Consider the following 24569-nt stretch of genomic DNA (forward strand, 5'->3'; position numbering starts at 1 on the left):
ATTCAGAAAGAAAAGATGAGCTATGAAAGGAGATTGGCTAACAATATTAAAAATGATACTAAAAGTTTAAAAAAAAATATAAGGAATAAAAGAGAGACACGTGTTGACATGGGACCGATAGAAAACGATGCTGGGGAAATTGTAATAGGTTATAAAGAGATGGTAGAGGAGCTTAATCAATATTTTATGTCTGTCTTCACCATGGAAGACATTAGTAATATCCTGGACAGACAGAGGCTTCAGGGAGTAGAGTTAGATTCAGTTAGGGTTACTAGAGAAATTGTGCTAGGCAAACTAAACAGATTAAAGATTGATAAATCCCCCGGACCAGGTGAAGTGCATCCGCGGGTTTTGAAAGAGGCGGCTTTGGAGATCGTAGATCCATTGGCAATGATCTTCCAGAAATCGATAAGAGTCTGGAGAGATTCCAGAGGATTGGAAGGTCGCAAATGTGGTTCCACTGTTTAAGAAAGGTGGGAGACAGAAAAAAAGGAAACTGTAGGCCGATTAGTCTGACGTCGGTGGTTGGGAAGATATTAAAGTTGATCCTCGAGGATGAGGGGATGAAATACCTAGAGATGCATGAGAGGATCAGTCCAAGTCAGCTGGTTTTTTAAAGGGTAGATCCTGCCTGACCAACCTATTAGAGTTTTTTGAAGAAATCTCAAGTAGGATACAAAGGGGAGGCTGTGGATGTTATCTAAGGCTTTTGATAAGGTGCCACATATTAGGCTGCTAAATAAGATGAGGCCCAATGGAATTACAGGGAAGTATTAGACTGGATAAAAATATGGCTGATAGGCAGGAAGCAAAGGGTTGAAATTAAGGGTTCCCGTTCTGGATGGCTGTCGGTAACTAGTGGTGATCCGCAGGGGTCGGTCTTGGGGCCGCTGCTGTTTACAATTTATATTAATGATTTGGATTGTGGTATAAATGGTTTTGTGGCCAAATTTGTGGATGACACCAAGATAGGTGGGAAGTGTAGTAGAAATCGTAAGGTTGCAGAAAGAGATAGACAGATTAGGCGACTGGGCAAAAGTATGGCAGATGAGATTTAACATTGAGAAATGTACAGTTGTATGTTTTGGCAGTGGAAATAAACAGGCAGAATACTATTTGGATGGGGTGAAAATTCAGACCTCGGATGTGCAAGGGACCTGGGTGTCCTCGTGCAGGGAAACCTAAAAGTTAATGACCAGGTGGGATTGGTAGTGAAGAAAGCGAATGTCATGTTGGCATCATTTCAAGAGGAATAATGTATAAGAGTAGAGAGGTGTTGATGAGGCTCTATGGGGCACTGGTGAGACCTCATTTGGAGAACTGTGTGCAGTTTTGGGTCCCCTATCTTAGAAAGGATGTGATGTTGTTGGAGAGGGTGTGGAGGAGATTTACTAGGATGATTCCCGGAATGCAAGGGCTAATGTACGAGGAGCATTTGGCAGCTCTTGGGTTGTATTCATTGGAGTAGAGGAGAATGAGAGGAGATCTCATAGAGGCATTTTGTATTTTTAAAGGTTTGGATAGGGTGGATGTTTCCCTTGGTGGGTGAATTGAGGACAAGGGGTCATAGTCTGAAAATTAGAGGTTAGCTCTATAAAACAGAGATTAGGAAGAACTTCTTTAGTCAGAGGGTCGTGGATCTGTGGAACTCGCTGCCACATACAGCAGTGGAAGCCAGATCACTGGGAGTATTTAAACAAGAAATAAACAAGCATCTCATGAGTGAGGGCATTAAGGGATATGGGGAAAAGGCTGGAAATTGGAACTAGTGTAGAGTAGCTTTGTAGATTTTATGGAATAGACTCGATGGGCCTAATGGCATCTATTAAGGAGAACGAAAGAACATTGAGGGGAGATTTCAGAGGTACGTTTTTAAACAGAGAGTAGTCATTCATTGGAATGAGTTCATCACCAACATCGAAGTACTCGAGCTGGCAGAGTCCGCAAGCATCAAATCCATGCTGCTGAAGACCCAACTGCACTGGGTGGGTCACTTCTCCAGAATAGAGGACCATCGCCTTCCCAAGATCGTGTTCTATGGCGAGCTCTCCTCTGGTCACCGAGACAGGGGTGCACCAAAGAAGAGGTACAAGGACTGCTTAAAGAAATCTCTTGGTGCCTGCCACATTGACCACCACCAGTGGGCTGATCTCGCCTCCAACCGTGCATCTTGGCGCCTCACAGTTCGGCGGGCAGCAACCTCCTTTGAAGAAGACCGCAGAGCCCACTTCACTGACAAAAGACAAAGGAGGAAAAACCCAACACCCAACCCCAACCCACCAATTTTCCCCTGCAACCACTGCAACCGTGTCTGCCTGTCCCGCATCGGACTTGTCAGCCACAAACGAGCCTGCAGCAGACGTGGACATTACCCCTCCATAAATCTTCGTTCGTGAAGCCAAGCCAAAGAGAAAAAGAAAGAAGAAGAAAAGTGGGTGGCTGGAATTCATTGCCGTGGGTGGTGACGGTGACTGCTAGGATCGGGACATTTTAAAGACTCTTATGCACATGGGTGTAAAGAAAGTAGAAGGTTGTGGGTGTGGGGGGAGGGAAGGGTTAGATTGTTGTGAAGTAGGTTTACAGAGGTTGGGACAGCATTGTGGGCTGAAGGGCCTGTACTGTGCTAGAATGTTCGGTGAGGGATGTGATGGATTGAAGGGGATAGGCACATAAATAGGCAAGGTATGGAAGAGTGACAACATTTCATGTCAGGTCCCTTCAAGGCAATATGGGGACAATGTTCCTCCTCCTTCATGATCAGGGCCAGTCGGTGATTGGTGGACTGAGGAGGGGGGAAGGATGACAGACAGAAGGAGCCAACCGTGGGAGGGGTGAAGTCCTGACACAGGCCGATGGTCAAGAAGGTCAGCATGGACGAGTTGGGCGGAAGGGCCTGTTTCCATGCTGTATGACTACAATGCATGCATCCATCAGCAGAGAGGCAGATCACAAGATTATCAAGGCCATGCTGGCCCAAAATAAAACACGGGCCTGCAGATCTGTCGAGCCTGCTTCAGTCATAACGCACGGGGATATTTTACGAGCGCAAAAGTCACCTTGCAGTTTTATTTGTCGTGTGGAAAGATTTCCGAACTACCACAGGATCGCCACGGGTATACAGTCCAGTGATCACTGGGTGACCAGAGGTGGAGAGGGGGAGCACATTTTAGTTCTTGGCAGTCACTACCTTGGAGGATCTTCCTTGATCCCAACACACCAATGGCATCGTGAAGAAAGCTCGACAGCGCCTCTACTTAGGAGTTTGTGGAGGTTTGGTATGACACCGGAAACCCTGGCAAATTTCTTTCTTTCTTTTTAAAATATTTTTATTGAGTTTAATAAATAAACTTGAATACAAATTCAATCATATATATATATATATATGTAAATAAAATCAGAAAGAATAATATAACAGTATTAGCCAGTTTCCTATGGAAAAAAAATTAACAGATTCTTAATGTACATAATTAAACCCATTTTCCAAATTATTTGGGTAAAAAGGGAACACCATTAACTATAACTAATCTATCCCCTCCCTCTAATCAAGGTTTCCGTTAGTTACACAAAAGGAAGTTTGGGATCAGATAACGACCTCCAGGCATCGGAGGGTGAACTCCCAGATTCTTCAGAGTTCTTAATTCTTCCGGTCATGATTAGTTCTCCAAGAATGGGCTCCACGTTGTTACAAACTGAAATTTTCTATCTTTAATGTTGCGTCTAATTTTCCTCCAAGCTGAAGTAAGACTTTGCATCGTGTAACCACTGTGTGCGGGCAGGTGAAGGATCATCCTTCCATTTCAGTCAAATTGCTCCTCTGGCCACCAGCGTAGTGAAAGCTAAAACTTTTCCCCGAGTTGCAGACAGAGCCTCTATCTGGCTCACACGAGAAATCCAACAGAGCAATGAAAGGATTTTAAAAATCATGGATAAAGTTTGGAAAATGTCTTGCCAAAAACTCTCTAAATTTGGGCATTCCCAAAACATGTAGATCAGCGAAGCTTCAAAAATTTTGCATTTCACACATGGTGGATAAATATCTGCTTTAATAAAAAACAAGATTGTTTAAGTTTAGACATGCGTATCCAGATGTGGATGCAGGTGAGGCAGGGTTTATTGGCGGGGGGGAATCTCGACGAAGCAGGGACATGTGGGGAAGGTCATGAGGCTGGGGGATGGAAACGGGTGGAATCGGGGCGTGTCTCATCAGTCACATCATCGAGAGAGTGGCAAGATTTCAGTGGTAAGTGTGGACGAGGAATTTTACAAGATAGTGAATAGGAAAGGGATTTTTTTTCTAAATTACCAGCATGTTTGTGTGGCAGCAGTTGTGAAATCTTTCAGTAATTGGAGCTTGTGAAATAGAGTAAAAGATACAGGAAATGATGAGGATGTCCATGATGTCTGCCAGATCTAGGCCACACAATTCAACAGGAAATCCGAGGAGCACTGGGGCTAATTACGGGTAAATACACAATGCTGGAGACTTTCAAGTTTTAAACAATGTTCATTAAATGCTTTTTTACAGAAATGAACAGTTGTGAGCAGTTTTGAGCTCCTTATTTAAGAAAGGATGTGCTGACATTAAAAATGCTTTAGAGGAGGTTCATAAAGACGATTCCGTGAATGAAAGGGTTATCGTATGAGGAACATTTGATGGCTCTTGGCCTGAACTCATCAGAATTTAGGAGAATGAGGGAGGGGGGGGGATCTCATTGAAATATTTTGAATGTTGAAAGGCGTGCACAGAGTAGATGTAGAAAGGTTGTTTCCCACGGTGGGAGAGTCCAGGACAAGAGGGCACAACTTCAGGATTGAAGTGCGCCCACTTGGAACAGAGATGCAGAGAAATTTCTTCAGCTGGGGAGGCAATCTATGGTCATGGAAGCCTGGTCATTGAATGTATGCAAGGCAGAGACTGATAGGTTCTTGATTAGCCAGTGTATCAGAGGTCATGGGGAGAAGGCCGAGCCATGGGGCTGAGTGGGTAAATGGATCAGCTTATGGGGCAGACTCGATGGGCTGAATGACCTATTTCTGCTCCTATGTCTTATGGTCCAAACAAAACAATTGACAAACTGGGAAAGAATCCAGGGTGGGGGGGGGGAGTGGTGGGGGGGGGGTGGAAGGTGACAGAATTTGATCAGAAGAATTGGGGATGAAAGAAGACTAATCTCAGCCCAGCAGGAATGAGAAGTTGGATCATCTTCAGGCTTGTAGATGTTAGAATCTGGGAGCAAATCCCAATCTGCTGGAGGTAGATGAGTGGGAGAATGGTTGATGTCCTGGTTTGGATATCTTCATCAAGACTTCTTAAAATTCTTTTTAAAAAAAAAAATGGCAGCCCTGTCATCGTTGTTGTGGGTGTGGACCTGGGGATAGGTGACACAGTTCTTCTGCCAGAGGCTCCATGGAGTCTTTAAACAGCCTGGTGTTTTATTTACAATTCTCCAACTACAGGGTCTGGGCCCACGATGTTAACGCCTGTGTTCAGCACTGTACTATGAGGGGTTGCAAAATCCGGGGGAGCAGTGGACTGGCGCAGGGCACCAGAAGTAGGGAGGAGACCACCCATTGAGAAGGAGAAGCAGAGGAGACCACCCAGTATCCACAGTGAAGGACTCTGCGGCTGAGGGTCCCACATTGTCTGCGAGCTGTTGGTGGCTTGAGGTCAAAGAACTCACACCAGACTGCGGGCTGCTGGTATCGGAACCGGGATTCAAGAGGGGGCTGAGGGCACCTGAAGGCCTAATCGTGTCGGAAGTTTGGATCTAGAACTCAGGTCTCTGATGGATCAAACAGGGGGCTGCCAAGGCGGGGAGCGCTGGAGGCGAATCCACAGGCACTCAATGACTCTGAGGGAAGGGGGGGGGGGGTCCTCTTGCTTCTCTTTCTCTGACGGTAAGGGGTGCCGGGCAATGTGCATGGTGACTGCCTGCCTTATGGCACACGAAAGGCTATTTCGTGTAATATTACATTTCTATATTATTACATGGCAACAAATGCAATGTGCATCTGCTGTAGTTATGAGTCTTGGACAGGAGTGAGTGCAGGCAGCAAACAACGAAACCTGAGACCCTGGCAGCTTCAGACAAAACATCTGCCAGCAGAAAAAGAATGGAGATATTGGCTGCACGATGGGTGGTACAGAGAGGTCGCGGGCGGTCGAAGGCTGGAAGAGATGGCAGAGCTCAGGGAGGGTGTGGAGAGGAGAAAAATCTGGAGGCTTTGCAGGATCAAGCGTAACATCAAACCAATGTTTTTATTGTACAACCTGATGAAATAATGTTCTCCGGTCCTCGGTGCAAAACGTGCAGACACAACCAGACAGCACACACACAGACAAATAATATACATGCAAGACAAGTATTTCATCTATGCAAATAAATATTGTTACATGAGTAGGAGCGACTCGGAGAGTCAGGGTGAGCAGTTCCTTTGGTCGTTCAACATTCCCACTGCCTGTGGGAAGAAGCTGTTCCTCAGCCTGGTGGGGCTGGCTCTGATCCTCCGGTATCTCCTCCCCGATGGGAGCAGCTGGAAGATGCTGTGAGCGGGGCGGAAGGGGTCCTCGATGATTTTGCCTGTCCTCTTCAAACAATGATCGCGGTAGATCATGTCAATGGGGGGGAGGTGTGTGAGGGAGACTCCACTGATCCTCTCTGCCACTCTTATGGTCCAGTGGATTGACCTTGATCCATTTCTCTGTTGCAACTGTACCACACTGTGATGCAACCGGTCATGACACTCTTGATAGAGCTCCTGTAGAAGGTTGACATAATGTTTGCTGGTAGCCTTGCCCACCTTAGGCTTCTCAGAAAGTGCAGTCACTGTTGCACCTTCCTGACAAGTGACGAAATGTGTGTCCACGAGAGAGCTCGAGTTAAATGAACTCCGAGCAATAATGTGTGTGGGAGTGAGAGGAAAATGGGCCTTGTTGTTAAGGTGAGAGCTAGACCGCAGGCCATTCAGGAGGGTAGCGAAATGATCCTGATCCCATTGCAGTAGTTCGAGTCATACCACATGAATGTGGCCCTTCGGCCCAACTCATCCATGCTGACCAGGTTTGGCATTTTGGGCTAGTCCAGTGGCCCATATCCTTCTAACCTCCTTTGATCCCTATGATTTCCGAGTCTTGTCATTTTACCCTTTTTTTTTAAACTTTATTTAAAATTTTATGACATGAATAAAATAAAAATTACATTTAAAGAAATAATAAAAAATAAGATAATAAAAATTCGAATACTACATCATTAAACTACACAAATTAACCCCCACGATAATTATAACACAACATTAATCATCTAATTTAAAATTAGTCCAACCCTCCCCCCCAAATAAAGAGTGAAGAATTAATTAACAATGTTGTAAATAAAATAGAAAAAACTCCACTTACAAAAAAAAGGATAAAACTTAACAACAACAAAAATTTACTAACAACAAACAAAAAAAATATCAATACTAAAATAATACCCTTAAACATATATTTAAATCAAACATAATACATGTATTTAACAAATGAAATCCAGTCATTTTACCCACTTCATGTAGCTGCCTCCCCCTGAGTGAGAGGATTGTCCCTCAGGACAATTCCGTTCCCTGCTCCCACGGATTGGAGGAACAACTCTTCATATTCCTTCTGGACAGCAGATGGCGGTCACATCACTTCTGCTTCTGTTAGTCTCTTTTTCTCTATCGCTCACTTTCCCTATTTCTCGTTCTCTCCCTATCCCTCTGTCTTCTTTTCCCCCAACAGCCCATCCCCTTCCCTCTCCATTCATAAAGCTGTCTCCCCCCCCCCCAATCTATTCTCCCACTTGGCCCCACACCCCTGCCTTCTCCCCATAACCTTCGATACCCTATTGATCTCTGCCTTAAATACTCCCAACGACCAGGCCTCCACAGCCACCCGTGGTAGAAATTTCCAGAGGGTCACCACTCTCTGGCTAACAAAATAACCCTCAGGCCTCTCTTAAACCTCTCCCCTCCCACCTAAAGCCTTTGCCCTCCAGTTCCAGAAGCATCATCCCTGGCCAATTCCCAGGAAGCTCATCCGCTTTGCTTTTGGTTTGATTTTTTTTAAATGCTCTCCCGGTTTTGCAATTTACAAGATCATGAAACCACTTCCTGTGAAATGCAGTATAAACAAGAGTGTTCATGTCATTCAATATCCATTGGCCTCCCTGGCACAGCAGAACAGGATGTTTCTTCAAGGTACCCAACTATTCTGCAAGCATTGGCCTCTGCTATGAAGGTAACGTGTTGCAGCCTGAGTTTTTGGGTATTTGGGAAGCTTTTCCTCTGAGATTCCCCCTCTGATCCTTGCATAACTGCAGAGTGTCCCACTGGTAGACTAGCAGGGCAGTATTCCTGAGGTCAAAGCAAAATGCTGGAGAAATTCAGCAGGTTACACCGTACTTTCTGTACCAAAGACGAATAACCAACATTTCGGGCTTGAGCTCTTATTCAAGTTATGATCAATATGTCGGCAGGTGCCCAAACAGAATGGTGGAGAGGAGGGGCACAGTCCCAAAGGCAGGAGGTAATAGTTGGAGAAGGAAGGGAGGGCACACCAGCAAACAGGGGGAGGGGGTGGCTCTAAATGGAGAGGGAAGGTGGTGGAGAGCTGGAGGAAAGAAGTCAGGGGTGGGGAATGGAGGGAGGCAAGAGGAGCGGGCCAGCAGAAACCAGAGAAGTCGATGTTGATGCCATCCGGTTGGAGAGGGCCCAGACGGAAAATTGGGTGTTGCTCCTCCAATTTTCGTTGGTTATGTACGTTTATCTTTGCTCTATGAAGGACACTGTGTGACCTGCAGAGTTTCTCCAACATTGTGCATTTATTCAACCACAGTGCCTGCATGAATATTTTACTCACTATTCCTGCATGTTGAGCACCCTCCCATCTGACTAATGGAGAGATAAGGTCCCAACGATCCTTCGCATAATGTTGGTTGAGGGCTCCGTGATGGACCTGCACCTTGGTGTCTAAGGGTAAGGAATTCACAGAAGATAATGGCCTGATATAATAGATCAACCATTAGAACAGTACAGGCCCCTCACCCACAATGCTGTGCTGACCTATGTAGACCTACTCCACCACAATCTGCCCCTTCCCTACCTCACACCCATAACCCTCTATTTTTCTTGCATCCACATGCCTGACTGAGAGTCTTTTGAATGTCCCTATTGGGCTGTTATTGAATAACAGAACAGGACAAGGAACGGGAAAGCCTGCATTTGCATCTGTTCACCAGTTCCTATCTGGATCAAGTTTTTTTGTTGATAAAGGTTCTTTTTTTGCGAGTTGACCAGTTGGATATTTCATACATAGTACGCGCAAGAGACAGGACAGAAGTGCATTTATAGAGAGAGATAGTTGGGACAAAGCAAAGGCTGCAGAGTTTAGGAGGCTGATAACGGCGTGAAAGGAACTGTCCTTGAATCTGGGGCCGTATGATCTCACACTCTTCAGGGACAACTGAAACTCTCTGAGAGCACGTGAAGACCACCCCCCCCCCCCCCCCCCCAAACAATGGATGGAGCCACAACATGCCAAACAGCCTGGCTGACCCACGTGACACAGTGAGCAGTTTTGGCCTCTCACTGAAGAAAGGATTTGCTGACGTTGGAGAGGGTTCAGAGGAGGTTCACAAGGTGATTCTGGGAATGAAAGGGTTGTCATATGAGGAGTGTTTCACAGCTTTTGGCCTGTACTCGTTGGAATTTAGGAGAATGAGGGGGGGGATCTCATTGAAACATTTAGAATGTTTAAAGGCGTGGACAGAGTAGATGGAGAAAGGTTGTTTCCCACGGTGGGAGAGTCTGTTAAAAAATAAATAATTAATGTGCAAAAAAGAGAAAATGAGGCAGTGTCTGTGGGTCATTGTCCATTCAGAAATCTGTACCATTGGGTGTTCATCTTCAGGCTCCTGGACCTCCTTCCTGATGGTAGCAGAGTGAAGAAGTCATGCCTGGGTGGTAGGGGTCTTTGATCACAGAAGCATCACCTCTTGTAGATGTCCTTAATGGAGTGAAGACTGGTTCCCGTGATGGTGCTGGCTGAGTTCACAGCTCTCTGCAGCCCTTCCTGTCCTGTGCATTGGCACCTCCGTACCAGAACACAAGAAATAGGAGGAAGACTCGGCCATCCAGCCCGTTGAGCCTGCTCCGCCATTCACTGAGATCACAACTGATCTGATGAGATGATCAACAACCCACCTGCCTTTTCCCCATATCCCTTAATTCCTTTTTTATGTAAAAATCTATCTAATTGAACCTTAATGAAGTCACCTCAACTGCTTCCTTGGGCAGAGAATTCCACAGATTCACGACTCTGGGATAAACAGTTTTTCCTCATCTCTGCTCCCCTGAACCTTGAGGCTGTGTCCCCTAGTTCTGGTCTCACCTATCAGTGAAAACAATTTTCCTGCCTCTATCATATAATTTTATCTATTTTTATAAGATCTCCTCTCATTCTTGTGATTCAACCAGTCAGAATGCTCTCCATGGTACATCTGTAGATATTTGCCAGGGTCTAGGTATCATACTAAGGGCAGAGGGTCTGAGTGGGGAAATGGATCAGCTCATGATTAAATGGTGGGACAGACACGCTGGGCTGAATAGCCTATTTCTGTTCCCACGTCTTATGGACTGATTCCAAATTGCCTCAAACTCTCGATGAAATGTAGCCGCCGCATCTATTTTGTTCAGAGTTTGGTTAATTATAATGATTGAATATGAAAATGGATTTTGTAACACAGTGAATTCGCAGCTTTCAAGGTTGTGTTAAATTTAGTTCTATACCCATGCGTGTCAGTGCCAAACATGATGTTTGACACTACAGTTCATAAACAGGCCCTTCGGACCTTCTATTCTGTGCCGAATTATTTTTCTGCCACGTCGCACAACCTCCATAGCCCTCCGTACCCTTCCCATCCACGTACCTGCCCTAATTCTCCTTCAGTGTTAAAATTGATCTCGCATTCACCACCTCAGCTGGCAGCTCTTTCCATACTCCCACCACTCTCTGAGTGAAGAAGGTCCCCTAAACCTTTCCCCTTTCACCTTTAACCCATGTCCTCTGGTTTTTTTCTCTCTCTTAACCTCAATGGTAAAAACCTGCATGCATTTACTCTATCATACCCCTGATCATTTTGTCTGCTGTTGTATCTGCTTCCACCATTACCCCTGGCCACCTGTTTCACGCACCCCACCACTCTCTGCGTAAAGTATTTGATCCTCACGCCTCCATTAATCTTCCTCCCCCTTCATCTTAAACTCGTGTCTCCATGAGCAGGCATTCTCAACGGGGGCTGCGCAACTCTCCTGGGGGCCACAGCACATTTAATGAAATCACAAAATATATTTAGCATTTTTTTATGTAGTCAGATGGCGAGAAGTACGGAGGAAAGCAACTAAACTTGACTGCTTCACAGGGAAGGGGGCACATAAACTTTGGGCAGAGTCCTGAGGGGGCCGTAGGTGGGGGGAAGAAAAGGTTGATTCTCCGATCATTTTATAAGGTGCAGCATTAATGTTTGTGTAAGTACAAAAGCTAAAAGGTTTATGTACTGAAAGCCATATGTTGACAACCGCAGAATTTAACCGAATGATGCCGGATAATTCTGCTTTCATCTTCCACTCTCCACGTTAATGGTCACTCAAATAATTCAATGATAAAAAAACAGAATATTCTAGAAACCTCAGCAGGCCAAGACTGAATTCTGTGGAGAGGTGCAGCGTTGACGAGTTATTACAAGGGTCAGCATGATGCTGTTCCAGCGCCAGTGACCTGGTTCGAATCCCGCGCTGTCTGTAAGGAGTTCGTACGTTCTCCCCCAGGGTTCCTGTTTCCTCCCACCCTTCAAAAAAAAATCACACTGAGTGCGGGGGTGGGGGCGGGGCAGGGCTGCTCTGTTCACTCTGACCCACAACTGTGCAGCTAAACATCATCAAGTTTGCTGATGACACGGCCGTGATGGGCCTGATCAATAAGAATGAGGAGTCAGCGGACAGAGACAAGGGGCAGGTTCTACAGGTCGGTGCAGAGACAGGAACCTGGATCTGAGCACCAAAACAACAAAAGAGACTGTTGTCGACTTCAGGAAGGCCCAGGGAACTATGCTCCACTGACCATTGATGGCTGTACCATCGAGGTCGTCAAGAGTATCAAGTTCCTTGGAGTGCACAGTGGAGAATCTCACCTGGTCCCTCAACACTAGCTCCATAGCCAAGAAAGCCTAGCAGCGCCTCTACTCCCTGCAAAGACTGAGGAAAGTTCATCTCCCACCTTCCATCCTCACTACATTCTACAGAGGATGTATCAAGAGCATCCTGTGTAACTGCATCATCGCCTGGTTCGGAAGCTGCACCTCTCCCTTCCATGGAGGACGTCTTCAACACTCGATGTAGGCGAAAGGCAATAAACATTGTGAAGGTCTCCACACACCACTCATGTAAACTCTTCTCCCTTCTGCCATCTGGTAGGAGGTGCCGTAGTACTCTGGCAAGAACGTCCAGATTGGGCAACAACTTTATCCTCCCAAGCCATCAGGCTCCTGAATTCCTAGAATATACATGGATAATGAACCATGAACTTGTACTGTATACGTCTTAATATTTTAATATTTCAATGTGTTTAACTTCTAATTTATATTAATGTAAATCTACTCCGTGGTCCTGGAGAAACATCATCTCGTCTTTACCATGCGAGCGTGCTATGAACAATAAATAAAGGTGACTTGGGTTATAGATTATAATTGGGCATCATGGGTTTCAATGGCCGAAATCAGCTTCTACTGTGTTGTAAATAACATATAAAAATTGAATTAAAATGCTGCAGGTGGAACAGAGATCACAGGAGCTAGTTCTGTATAATTGGCAGTTCACCCAGCTTGAGACCTTGCCCCTATGTCTCCCTCCACAGAAGCTCCCCCACCCCCCCGGCTGCTTTGTCTGACACTTCTCCACGTGCCAGGAATGTTTAGGTTCAGCAAAACATCTGCAGGTGCAAGGAGAGCAATCCACAAAAGACTGGAGGATGTCAGTGGGCCCAACTGCATCTATAGGAAGTGGAACATTGATTCCCGTCTTCTTCCTATGGCTGCCACGTGTCCTGCTGAGTTTGTGTGTTAACTGGAGTTTGCATGATCTCCCTGATCCTCTGGTTTCTTCCCACGTCCCAAATTATGTGGATGGGACTGCCTAATTTTCAGCACTCCTGAGGCCTGGAATCTTGACTACCATGGATGTTGGGTGACCTGAGATGCTTGGTTCTCCCTGTTCGGCCACTGCACTGTGGTCTCTTTGAGGGATGCCTATCCTGAGGGATTTCTCCAAAGGGAGTCCTGTATGAGCCTCTCTCACTGCTTCGCCCGTTGCTCTCACACCTTGAGATCACCCAGATTCGCTCATCATCCTCTCCCCACCCCCTCTCACCCGCATCTCATCCCCCCCTCTGCCTCTCTCCTTCCCTTTCTCCCCCTTTCCCCCTACTCCTCCCTCTCCCCTCTTCCATTTTCCCTCCATTTCCTTTCAGAGCCAGTCAATTCTCACTTTTCCTCTTATCGTGTCAAATTAACATCTTTTGACTTCGTGTAGACTTCCCCCAACCCCCCCCCCCCCCCCCCCACAACCCCCCCTCCCATGCCAGTCTTAGGTCTTTATGCCTTCCTTTTTTTTGCTTTATACAGAAGAGCTGAGGCCCAAAACGTCGGTGATACGTCTTTACCTCCTGTGGACGGTACGAGACCGGCCGAGCTTCCCCTGCACCTCTTTGTTTTTTTACAGATAAAGTGAATACTCACTATTTTTTTCACAGAGAGATGATTCTGGAACTAGGAGGGCAGAGGTTTATGGTGAGAGGGATCTGAGGGTAACATTTTCACTTAAGGGTTGGGGGGGGGAGGTGTATATATCTGGAACGAGGCGCCAGAGAAAGTTGTAGAAGTGTTTATAATTACTATGAACCATAGAACATTACAGCACACAAACAAGCCCCTTCAGCCCTTCTAGACTGTGCCAAACCTTATTTTTTTGTCTAGTCCCACTGTCCTACACCCAGTCCATGTCCCTCCATACCCCTCCAATCCATGTACCTGCCCAAATCCTTCTTAAATGTTAAAATTGAACCCACATTCACCACTTCAGCTGGCAGTTTGTTCCACACTCCCACTACTCTGTGTGAAGAAGTTCCTCCTAATGTCTCCACTAAACTTTTCCCCTTTCACCCTTAACATATGTTCTCTGGTTTGTATCTCACCTAATTTCAGTGAAAAAAAGCTATATGATAATTTTAAATTCCTCCTTGATCAAATATACCCTCATTCTTCTTCACCTCAGGGAATAAAGTCCTAACCTACTTAACCTTTCCCTGTGACTCAGTTCCTGAAGAAAATCGATGGGCAGTATGAGTTGAGAAGGATATAGACCAAAATACATGCAAATGGGACTAGCCCAGAATGTCAAGCAGGAAGAATTGAGCTGAAGGGCCTGTTCTGTGCAGTTCAACCCTTGGTGTGAGCTTCCTGGACCATGAGCTTCCATAATCTCGTCGAAGGAACTTTGAGCTCAGCCAGCCATTGTCCTGTTTTGAACCAAATGTTTAACCTTTCCGTTTAAAAATAGTTAAATGTGATTTGGGGGTGAATCAATAAATGTGCAACAAAAAAAGATCAATCTGTGTTTATTTTCAGAGAGGGCCTAATTTATATCGATTGAATCTAAAGCTGGTGTGATTATTAGGTGACACGATGTTTTAGCTTGTGTTGCGGTGTTAGATATCCCCACCAGTCGAAACTGGTCGTGAACTTGACAAACCAACAAAAATAGTTGTGGCTGTTCTATTTCGATCACACAGGAGATTGAGGCAGGGGAATAATGTGCCACGTGAATTCAGCAGGAGATGCTGTGGTTTGCTTCCCCCTTCAAAGGGCTTGGCTAGAGTTGTCACAGTTTGAGCTGGATATCTCCTGTTGTTCCTTTGGCCATGGATGTGAGTGATGCACAAGATTTATATAACTTTTCTGGGAGAAATTTTGAAATCTTACGAAATGCTAGGGGTTTGAAGAAGAGATCAGTTTTGTGTGATTGATTTTTAATTTAGCACACAGCACTGTAACGGCCCTTTCGGCCTACCTGGTTGACCTGCAACCCCTGGTACGTTTTTGAACGGTGGGAGGAAACTGGAGCAAAGCTCACGCAGACACGGTGGTGGGGGTGGGGGGGGGGTGGAAGAATGTAAAAACTTCTTACAGTCAGCACTAGATTCAAACCCACATCGCTGGCCCCATAAACTGACCGCTATAATAGCCGTGCCATAAATTAGTGAATTAAATGGAATAAAAGCAAGCTGGCGAGCAATAACAAAGCAGCCGTGGACAAGCACAGGGAAGGTGACTGATGTTCAGAGGGGAACGGCGGGGGGGGGGGGGGGGGAGAACTGTATGCAGGGAGAGAGAAGGAATCGGCATTTTGGGACTGTTGAACGTTGCGTCAAAACTCGCGTGTTGTGTGCGCGGACCTTTGGAAAGGTTCGTTTCAAAAAAAAAATCTGACCAGTTTATGAGAAGGATCTGCTGCTCCAAAAGGTGACAGAAGACTCCCGTGCAACAGCAGGACCTTCCCTCATGGTTGAAACCCAAAGTAGTGATGTTGAAGTAACATAGCACAGTGCAGCTTCAAAGGACCCTTCAGCCCTCTGCTCAGTGAGAGTTTATTGTCGTATAGAAAAATACAATATACAGATGCACTGAAATTTTTCCTCGCTGAAGCCACACAGGGAGAAAGGTTGAGCGAACCAGGGCTTTTCTCTGAAGATCAGTGAAGAATGAGAGGTGACGATAGAGGGGCATAGGAAGGGTGCATGACTGCGCCGTTTTTTCTGGGGTGACAATAGCAAATACCAGAGGACATCTGTTTAAGGTGAGGGGAGGAAAGTTTGGGGGAGACGTCAGAGTGGTGGGTACCTGGAATGCGTTGCCGGAAGTGCGTAGCGTGAATAAAAGCTCTCACGACTGGAGGGAGAACATACACTTTTATTAGCTTATAACTGAGGGTAGGATCTTACAGTGGTCCTCAGAGGGGCTCAGGGTTATATATGGGTAGATGGGGGTGGAGCCAGCCCTCAGTATAACACCACCAGTGAATCTCAGTTCACTGCAGGGTGGTGCTAGAGACTGGTTCAATGGGACATTCAAGAGACTCTTAGACAGGCAAGTGGACATAAGAAAAATAGAGGGTTATGGGTGTGACGTAGGGAAGGGTTAGATCAGTGGGTTTAAAACCTTTTCTTCCCACTCACATTCCACCTTAAATAATGCCTATGCCATCGATGTTCTATGATGAAGAAGGGGTTGCTTCAGATGGGATGTGGGTGGAAAGAAAAAGTTTGTAAACCCCTGTTTTAATCGTCCCTCATTGACTTGTTATGTGCCCGGTTTCAAAACTCCAAAGAAAATAGGTCAATGACAATTTTTCTCAAGAAAAATATTTTAGTAACAATTAGGTCTAGAGCAGTGATTCTCAACCATTCCTTCCCACCCACATCCCACCTTAAGCAATCCCTTACTCATCACAGAGCACCGATGGGATAGGGATTACTTAAAGTGGGATGTGAGTCTAGGGGGGCAAGTTTGAAAACCACTGGTCTAAACAGTTGTGATCATATCTGATACTTCAGACAGCGTGTTTCAGAAATCAACCACACTGTGTTGGGGAAAGAGTTACCCCTTAGATCCCTTTTCAGTCTCCTTCCTGTCAACTTAAACCTCTGCCCTCTTGTTTTTGGTACTCCTACCATGGGAGCAAGCTTCTGACCATCTCCGTTTGTAGAAATGCAGCACAGTAACAGGCCTTTCTGGCCCACGAGCCTGGGCTGCACAGGCACATCCATGTGACCCATTAACCTACTAACCCCATCAACTTTGGAACGTAGGAGGAAACCGGAGCGCCCGGAGGAACCACACAGTCACGGGGAGATCGTACAAACACCTTACAGACAGCAGTGGATTTGAACCATGATGGCTGGTTCTGTACTAGATTTAATGGGCTGAATAGCCTTTTTCTGATCCTATGATTTATGGTCTTATTTTGCCCTAGTCTGGTACTTAAAGATTCTTTAGAATAAGCTTGTGAAGATTACTTGTGTAATCATCGAAATTTGTGGACTGCTTTTTGAGCCAAAAAAGGGATGGGTCGACTTTTACATGGATGCTACTTTTGACCTCGTCACTCAAGGCATTAGGAGCTTGGATGTAGTTCACGGTCGGGATGTTGGGAGATCAGATGGCCAGGACCGGGCAGTAGTTGGCGGTCGGTACATTGGGAGCTTGGATGTAGTTCACGGTCGGGATGTTGGGAGATCAGATGGCCAGGACCGGGCAGTAGTTGGCGGTCGGTACATTGGGAGCTTGGATGTAGTTCACGGTCGGGATGTTGGGAGATCAGATGACCAGGACCGGGCAGTAGTTGGCGGTCGGTACATTGGGAGCTTGGATGTAGTTCACGGTCGGGATGTTGGGAGATCAGATGGCCAGGACCGGGCAGTAGTTGGCGGTCGGTACATTGGGAGCTTGGATGTAGTTCACGGTCGGGATGTTGGGAGATCAGATGGCCAGGACCGGGCAGTAGTTGGCGGTCGGTACATTGGGAGCTTGGATGTAGTTCACGGTCGGGATGTTGGGAGATCAGATGGCCAGGACCGGGCAGTAGTTGGCGGTCGGTACATTGGGAGCTTGGTTGTAGTTCACGATCGGGATGTTGGGAGATCAGATGGCCAGGGCCGGGCAGTAGTTGGCGGTCGGTACATTGAGAGATTGGATGCACGGGTGGCTGGGGTGTCGGGTGTTTGGATGGGTAGGTGGTTGGGTCCAAAAGTAAGGGGTCTACTATTACACAGTATCGACATTTGCATGTTATACGTCGTGGTCAGGCAGGAGGTGAATGTTTTTCTTTCTCCATTCTACAAAATTCTTCGCCTTGAATGGGGCTGGATGATCAAATCAAACATGGCAGCGCTGCCAGGGCTACTGTAACAGCAGCGCTAACACTGGTTCAGTCCAGGGGAGCAGAGACACAGCACTGCTCCAAAAGGATTCAACTGCCTGATTCTAAAGCCAATGGGCCTGTACAGGCTTTAAATGACCAGTTAAAGGAGCCCACAGTTTTTTATTTGAAATCCTGAGATGGTGAATATTTGTGCCTAAGATGGTGGCGCCTGTGCTCTGCAGTGGCCACGATCGGTGCAGGGGACCAGAAACAGGGAGAACATCCCCTGTTGAGAAGGAGAAGCAGAGGAGATGATCCTACAGGACAGTGACCACGGGAGTGGATCAGCGGCTGATGGGCCCCTACAGTCTGTGGGCAACTTGCGTCAGGGGACCTGCACAGGCTGCTGTAGCCTGGCTCATGGGAACCGAGTGTTGGAACCGGAATTCAAGAGGGCGCTGAGGGCAAGAAGGGCCTCAGGTGCTGAGGGCTTCCTGACCGTGTTGGAGGTTTGGAGCTCGGGTTGCGATGGATCGAACAGGAGTCTGTGTGGCTGCAGAGGCTGGAGGTGAATCCACGGACTCTGAATGACTCTGAAGAGACTCTCTTTTGCTTCTCTTTCTTTCTTACTGTAAGGGGCATCTGGTGGCACTAATGGCAACTCTATCTGTATCTTGGCAAGTAGAAGGCAATTTTGTGAAATACTAAGTTCTGTACTATGAGGCAACAATAACAGAATCTTCTTTCATTTACTCAGTATATTCAGATCGCTATTACTCTCTTGGTCCCTTCTCTCTCCTTCCATTGGTACTTCTGGAAGAGTACAGTTTTAGGAGGCAGTATTCTTGGCCAAACTGGGCCACTTTACAAAGTCCTGAAACAATTTCCCTTCAACTATAGACCTTATGATGCAGTGTTTAAGAGGCTTTTAAATAGACAGGGAATGGAAGGGTTTAGGTCACATGAACACAGGAGGTTCAGCACAGACATTTGGGCTGAAGGGCCTCTTCCTGTGCGATACTCTGTTTTGACTCTCATTTGAAAGCTCTTGCAAAAATTGCTCTCAGATTTTCTTCTTTTGCATTTTCTCCTTCAACTTCCCCTTTCCCTTCTCACTTACTTGACTTTTTCCTTTCTGCTACTGTATCTTTTCATTTTTTCAACTCTTCTCCCTCCTTTCCATCTCTCTATTTATCTATTTATTTATCTATCTATCTATTTATTTATTTATTTTAAACTTTAAGATTTTATAACATGAATAACATATAGGATTACATTAAAAAATTAAGAATAAAATAATAAAATTACAATACAGTATCAGTAATCTAAATAAACTATACCCTCCCCAATAATTATTACACATTAATAACCCAACTCAAATTAGTCCAACCCCCCCTTTCCCCCAAAATAAAGAGTGAAGAATTAATAAAGTTAATAATAGATGTGAGAAAAAAAACCCACTTACAAAAAAAACAAAAACATAACCGGTTAAAATACTAACAAAAAGAAAAGTAATTAATACTAAGATATCAGACTTAAAAAACATATTTAAATCAAACTTAAATGCATATATTTAACAAACGGGTTAAGATGAAACATATATTTAACTCAAACTTAATATAAAAATTAGTAAAGTTAGTACCATGATCTATCAAAAATTCTTAAACAATAATCAATTCTTAAAAAAAATTGTAGCATGAAAAAAAAGATGAAAAAAAACTTTCTCTATAGAGATAAACCTTCACCAAATATCAACTAACTTCACATCTATCATCATATTAGTCACATAAACCACCATCTTAAAACAAAATCCAAACCTCATTAAGCATTGTACAATTCGATTTTAGTACTCTTCCACCATTTTCCCCTTTTACTGTTGAATAGTTATCCAATAAAAGCTCCAATACCACATTTAAATATCCCTAATCATTATGTTAAAATTCAGATATCCTAATAATAAAAACACATCTACAACGAAATCTATATCTTCAACAAATGGAGCATAAACCACAAACAAAATTCAAGCCTCATTAAGAATTGTACAATTCAATTTATAACTTTCACCATTATTCCCTTCGTTCTATAACTAAAATAGCAAAATAATATACACCAGAATTACCACTCCTTCCCCTTAAAGTTAAAGAAAAAATATAAAAAAAACTTATCCATCCCATTCACATTTAAATTTCAGATATTCCTTATCTACTGAATAAACTTTACAAAAAAAAACATCAATTTTTAGTTTTTTAAACAATCAAATACTTTCTTATGCTTTTTTTTTATATTTAAACAAAAAAAAAACCCTTCACTCTTTAATCTAATAATACAAAAAAAAGGAAAAAAAAACGGTTAGGAGATTAAAAATATCCCCTCCCGTCTAAACCACGCAATGTGGTAACTCCCAAAAAAAATGGGTGTGAGATAACTCACACGTAGCAGATGACTTTCAGGAAATAGTGCCTATCCAGTTCTCTCCCCCAACTCTCACTTCATCTTAAACTAACATCATTATTTAATATCCCTTTTTTAAAAAAAAACATTAGAAAAAAAAAGGACAACTCTTCTTTTAATCAGCTCCAACTGCCGAGTCACCATTACAACCATTCCTTCTTGGAGCACGGCTCTTTTCTTCCATCTCTTGTCTCCTTAGAGATCGCGGCGGACTACGTCTCTGTTGAAACCGAGTAATTGGCAGCTCTTGAGCAAATGCTATAGCTTCCTTTGGAGAATCAAAGAACTTTGGTTGGCAACCATCTTGAAAAACCTTCAAAACAGCTGGATATCTAAAGGTTGCCTTGTAACCTTTCTTCCACAACAACTCTTTAGCAGGATTGAATTCCCGTCGTTGGAACATAACTTCTTGACTCAAATCCGCATAGAAGAAAACTCGATTATTTTGAATCATCAAGGGTGATTTTTCTCTGTTGTGCATTTCTAATAGCCACTCGTAAAATTATTTCTCTGTTGTAATAATTCAAGCAACGAACCAAAACAGGTCTTGGACTTTGACCTGAAATAGGTCTTCTACGCAAGGCTCTGTGAGCACGTTCCAATATTATACCTTCCGGGAAATGTTCTTGACCCAACACCTGCGGAATCCATTCAGTAAAAAGTTTTATTGGGTCTGGTCCCTCCATACCTTCTGGCGAACCAATAATCTTTATATTGTTCCGTCTGGATTGGTTTTCAAAATAATCAATTTTTTTCACCAAATTTTTTATTTTGAGTTTGTAAGTCTTCGACCATTTTGGTCACATCAAAAACTTGATCCCGTATTTTGTCTATATCTTCTTCACACGAATTAAATTTATCTCTCACTTCAAGCTTAAAAGCTCCAAACTCAGCCATCTGTTGAGAATGTATTTTCACCAGGGTATTAAACCTAGTACCAAGTTCAGTCATAATCTTGGATAATCCCTGCATTGTATAAGATAATTTAGATTCAAGATTCACAAAAATCTTTTCAATTGGAAGAGATTTTAGCTCAACAGATTCCTGCTTCTTCTGCATAACCAAAGGATCTTCTGTTCCTTCCTTCATTCTGGTTGCCTTCCTTGTAGTATGACTACGTGTGGAAACCGCAGCCACAGCCTCTCCAGCAATGACTGGAGGACGCTGGCCGGGGTCCATAATGTATTGAGTTCTCCCAGTACATCAAGTTGTATAGGTTTTTCTATCTCAAGAGATGCAGTTTGCAGTGCCATCTCTACAGTTGACAAATGCCTTTGAGTAACTCTTTGTTCTAAAGGCTGTTTGGCGCCCTCTTTAGGGGGCTCTACCGATGTAACATAGAGCTCTACATCCCAACACTGTACCTCTCTCCTGGGATCTATTTCACACTGAGTCCCGGTGTCTTTCCTGTAGGTAGGCTCCAAAACTTGAACTTTTGGAAAATGTAGTTTTTTGATGATCTGTTGTCGTTTTTTTTTGCTCTTTTCCACCAATTGTACCATCATAAGTTAAATTAACAGCACTGAAATTATCTAAACTTTTAAAGAATTTTAACGGGCATTTCTAGACAAAACAATAAGATAGAGTCAGGAGAGAACTGGAAGGCACGTCTGATCCTTACGCCATCTTCCCACGCCCCCCCCCTTCCATCTCTGTTATCTTCTCTTTCTCGACATTCTCTCACTTTCTCTCAATTTCTCGCTCTCTCTCTCGATCTCACTCGCTCTCTGAGCACTCTCTCACTCTCCGAATTCTCTCCATCTCCGTCCTCTCTCTCGTTCACTCTCTAGATCTCTGAAACCTCTCGCTCTCTGAACTGTCAGTATCTTTCTCACTATTTCTGTTTCTCTCTGTCTCTCTTGTTCTTTCTCACTCTCCAAACTCTCTTGCTCCTTGAACTCTCTGTGTCTCCATCTCCCTCTCTCTACCTCCCTCTCTCTACCTCCCTCTCTCTACCTCCCTCCCTCTCTCTGTCTCCCTCTCTCTACCTCCCTCTCTCTGTCTCCCTCTCTCTGTCTCCCTCTCTCTACCTCCCTCTCTCTACCTCCCTCTCTCTACCTCCCTCTCTCTACCTCCCTCCCTCTCTCTGTCTCCCTCTCTCTGTCTCCCTCTCTCTACCTCCCTCTCTCTGTCTCCCTCTCTCTACCTCCCTCTCTCTGTCTCCCTCCCTCTCTACCTCCCTCTCTCCGTCTCCCTCTCTCCGTCTCCCTCTCTCCGTCTCCCTCTCTCTGTCTCCCTCTCTCTGTCTCCCTCTCTCTGTCTCCCTCTCTCTACCTCCCTCTCTCTACCTCCCTCTCTCTACCTCCCTCTTTCTACCTCCCTCTCTCTGTCTCCCTCTCCCTATCTCCCTCTCTCTAGCCGTTTTCAGATGACCACAATACCTGACTGTAAAGCTGCACATTATACTCCTGTGCGGCTGTCGGGTGGCCATCTGAAACGGGAGAAGCCAGACAGGAGGTCTCCACTTACCGAACCCTCCTCCAGGAGGTGTAATATCCTGCTCCACGTATCGTCCTGTTGCAGCTGATAGCGGCCGGGCTGCCAGGGGGTCGACGTCGCGGTGACGTCATCAGCCATCGACTGTGAGCTTCATCGCCCGGCACCTGCAGCTATCTGAAGTGAAAGCAGGAATGCGGTTTGACGCGCTCGGTAACGAATTCCCTTTGTCCATTAACCACCGCCAGTTAGGGAGGGCAACTCTGATCACAGCACCCCCGGATGGCCCTGGTTCAGCGGCTTTTGCCTAGCCCAGCTCCTCCGCCAGCATCGCACTTGTGTGCCATTCGACATTGTGCATCACGGATACGGGCTGCGTCAGTTTCCTGAGCTGTGCCGGTCTCCAGGAGAACTGGGAATGCGATGAGAACTGATGGCTGCGACACATCCCCAAGCCGCGATCGACGGGCTACAGCAGATCACTGAGATTTGATGGACCTTCTCGCGTTAAAGTTATAGCACTCATCGTGTCCCTAAGCCATTTTTTAAAAATCGACAGACCCTTTGACAGCTCCGCCTCAGGGTTCATTCCCCCGATCAGGTTACCTTCCTCATTCGTCTCGGGTTGAATTCACTCTGTGAACCAGACAGACTCACCTCTGCAGCTTTAACGTGGGCTAGGAACGGCACCAGGTAACTCACTAACTATGGTCCTCCCAGTTACAGCCTGACGATTGAAGCTCAAGGGACTTGGAATTAAAGGGGCAATGCCTATGTGATGGTAATATGGTTAAATTATTACATTAACCCAAAAGTTCTGTTTACACAGATACTTAAATCAAAACGCAGAGAGAAGGGACTCGTGTCCTCCAGCCACTCCACTTAGTATTCAATAAAGCATTTCAATATGAAACCAACTCACATACATTAGAATAGATAAGGCCATTCCACAGATAGACGCGTCGGAATAGCACTGACATTCAGTCATCATTCAGGACCCTAACCCTAATGCACCCTGAAGGTTAATGAAAGGAAGTGGTGTTAAGGTTAAAGTCACGGCATCCTATTGTAATTGTAGCTTTGAGATTATGGTTGAGACATGTTCTTTTAACACACAAAAAGCAGAAGTCATTGGAGTGGATTACTGTCAGTCTGGAGTTGGGAGAGAATGAGCTAGTAATTCCTAGAGAAAGATAGGCAAACAGAGAGCCAGTGACTAACAACTTCCCTACGGAGATTCATTGTTTCCAACTTTCCCTTTCTGAGGAGCTCGCTCTCAAAGCTGATAAAAGACCTCAACTCAAGCCGAATACACGGGCTACGTGTCAAACAGACTAAATTGATGCTGAATCCACATGACACGAAATATATTTACCCTTTTCTTGAACAATACAGCTGGTGTTCCGATAGGCATTTTAATTAGTGTTTAAGAACCATTAAGATGGATGAAAAATCAGATGTTCAGAGAAATGGCACAAATTAAAAACAGCAACTTCAAGGGCACGAAGAATTTATCACTATGTGTGAGAGATGACTCCGATTTACTTCGACATCAGAATCATTGCCCTCACCTTAGAAAAATACATCAGTTGAGGGTTCAGTGGTACAGGAGCCGGATCATGTCACTTTAACTCAATGCAAAAAACAACACTTCTCTACTGCGGGCAATATTGTGAAGCTCGGTTACATGAGAACCCCTG

General features: G+C 45.0%; 1 protein-coding gene across 5 annotated transcripts in view; it reads left to right on the top strand.

The window, feature by feature from the left end:
• Window positions 1-24569, top strand: part of LOC138755859 (oxysterol-binding protein-related protein 1-like) — a 239806-nt gene that overhangs the window by 91069 nt on the left and 124168 nt on the right. Inside the window, exon 1 of one of the 5 annotated variants that reach the window (XM_069922593.1) lies at window positions 8117-8251. The exons of 3 other annotated variants lie outside the window; for them this stretch is intronic. In XM_069922593.1, coding sequence (XP_069778694.1) covers window positions 8132-8251 — 120 coding nt within the window. In that variant the 5' untranslated portion in view covers window positions 8117-8131. Of the gene's footprint in view, window positions 1-8116; window positions 8252-14968; window positions 14990-24569 lie in introns of those variants that run through there. One more of the 5 variants, XM_069922594.1, reaches the window with a different exon arrangement.

The sequence above is a fragment of the Narcine bancroftii genome, chromosome 2 (genome assembly GCF_036971445.1).
Source record: "Narcine bancroftii isolate sNarBan1 chromosome 2, sNarBan1.hap1, whole genome shotgun sequence".
NCBI classification, from domain to species: domain Eukaryota; kingdom Metazoa; phylum Chordata; class Chondrichthyes; order Torpediniformes; family Narcinidae; genus Narcine; species Narcine bancroftii.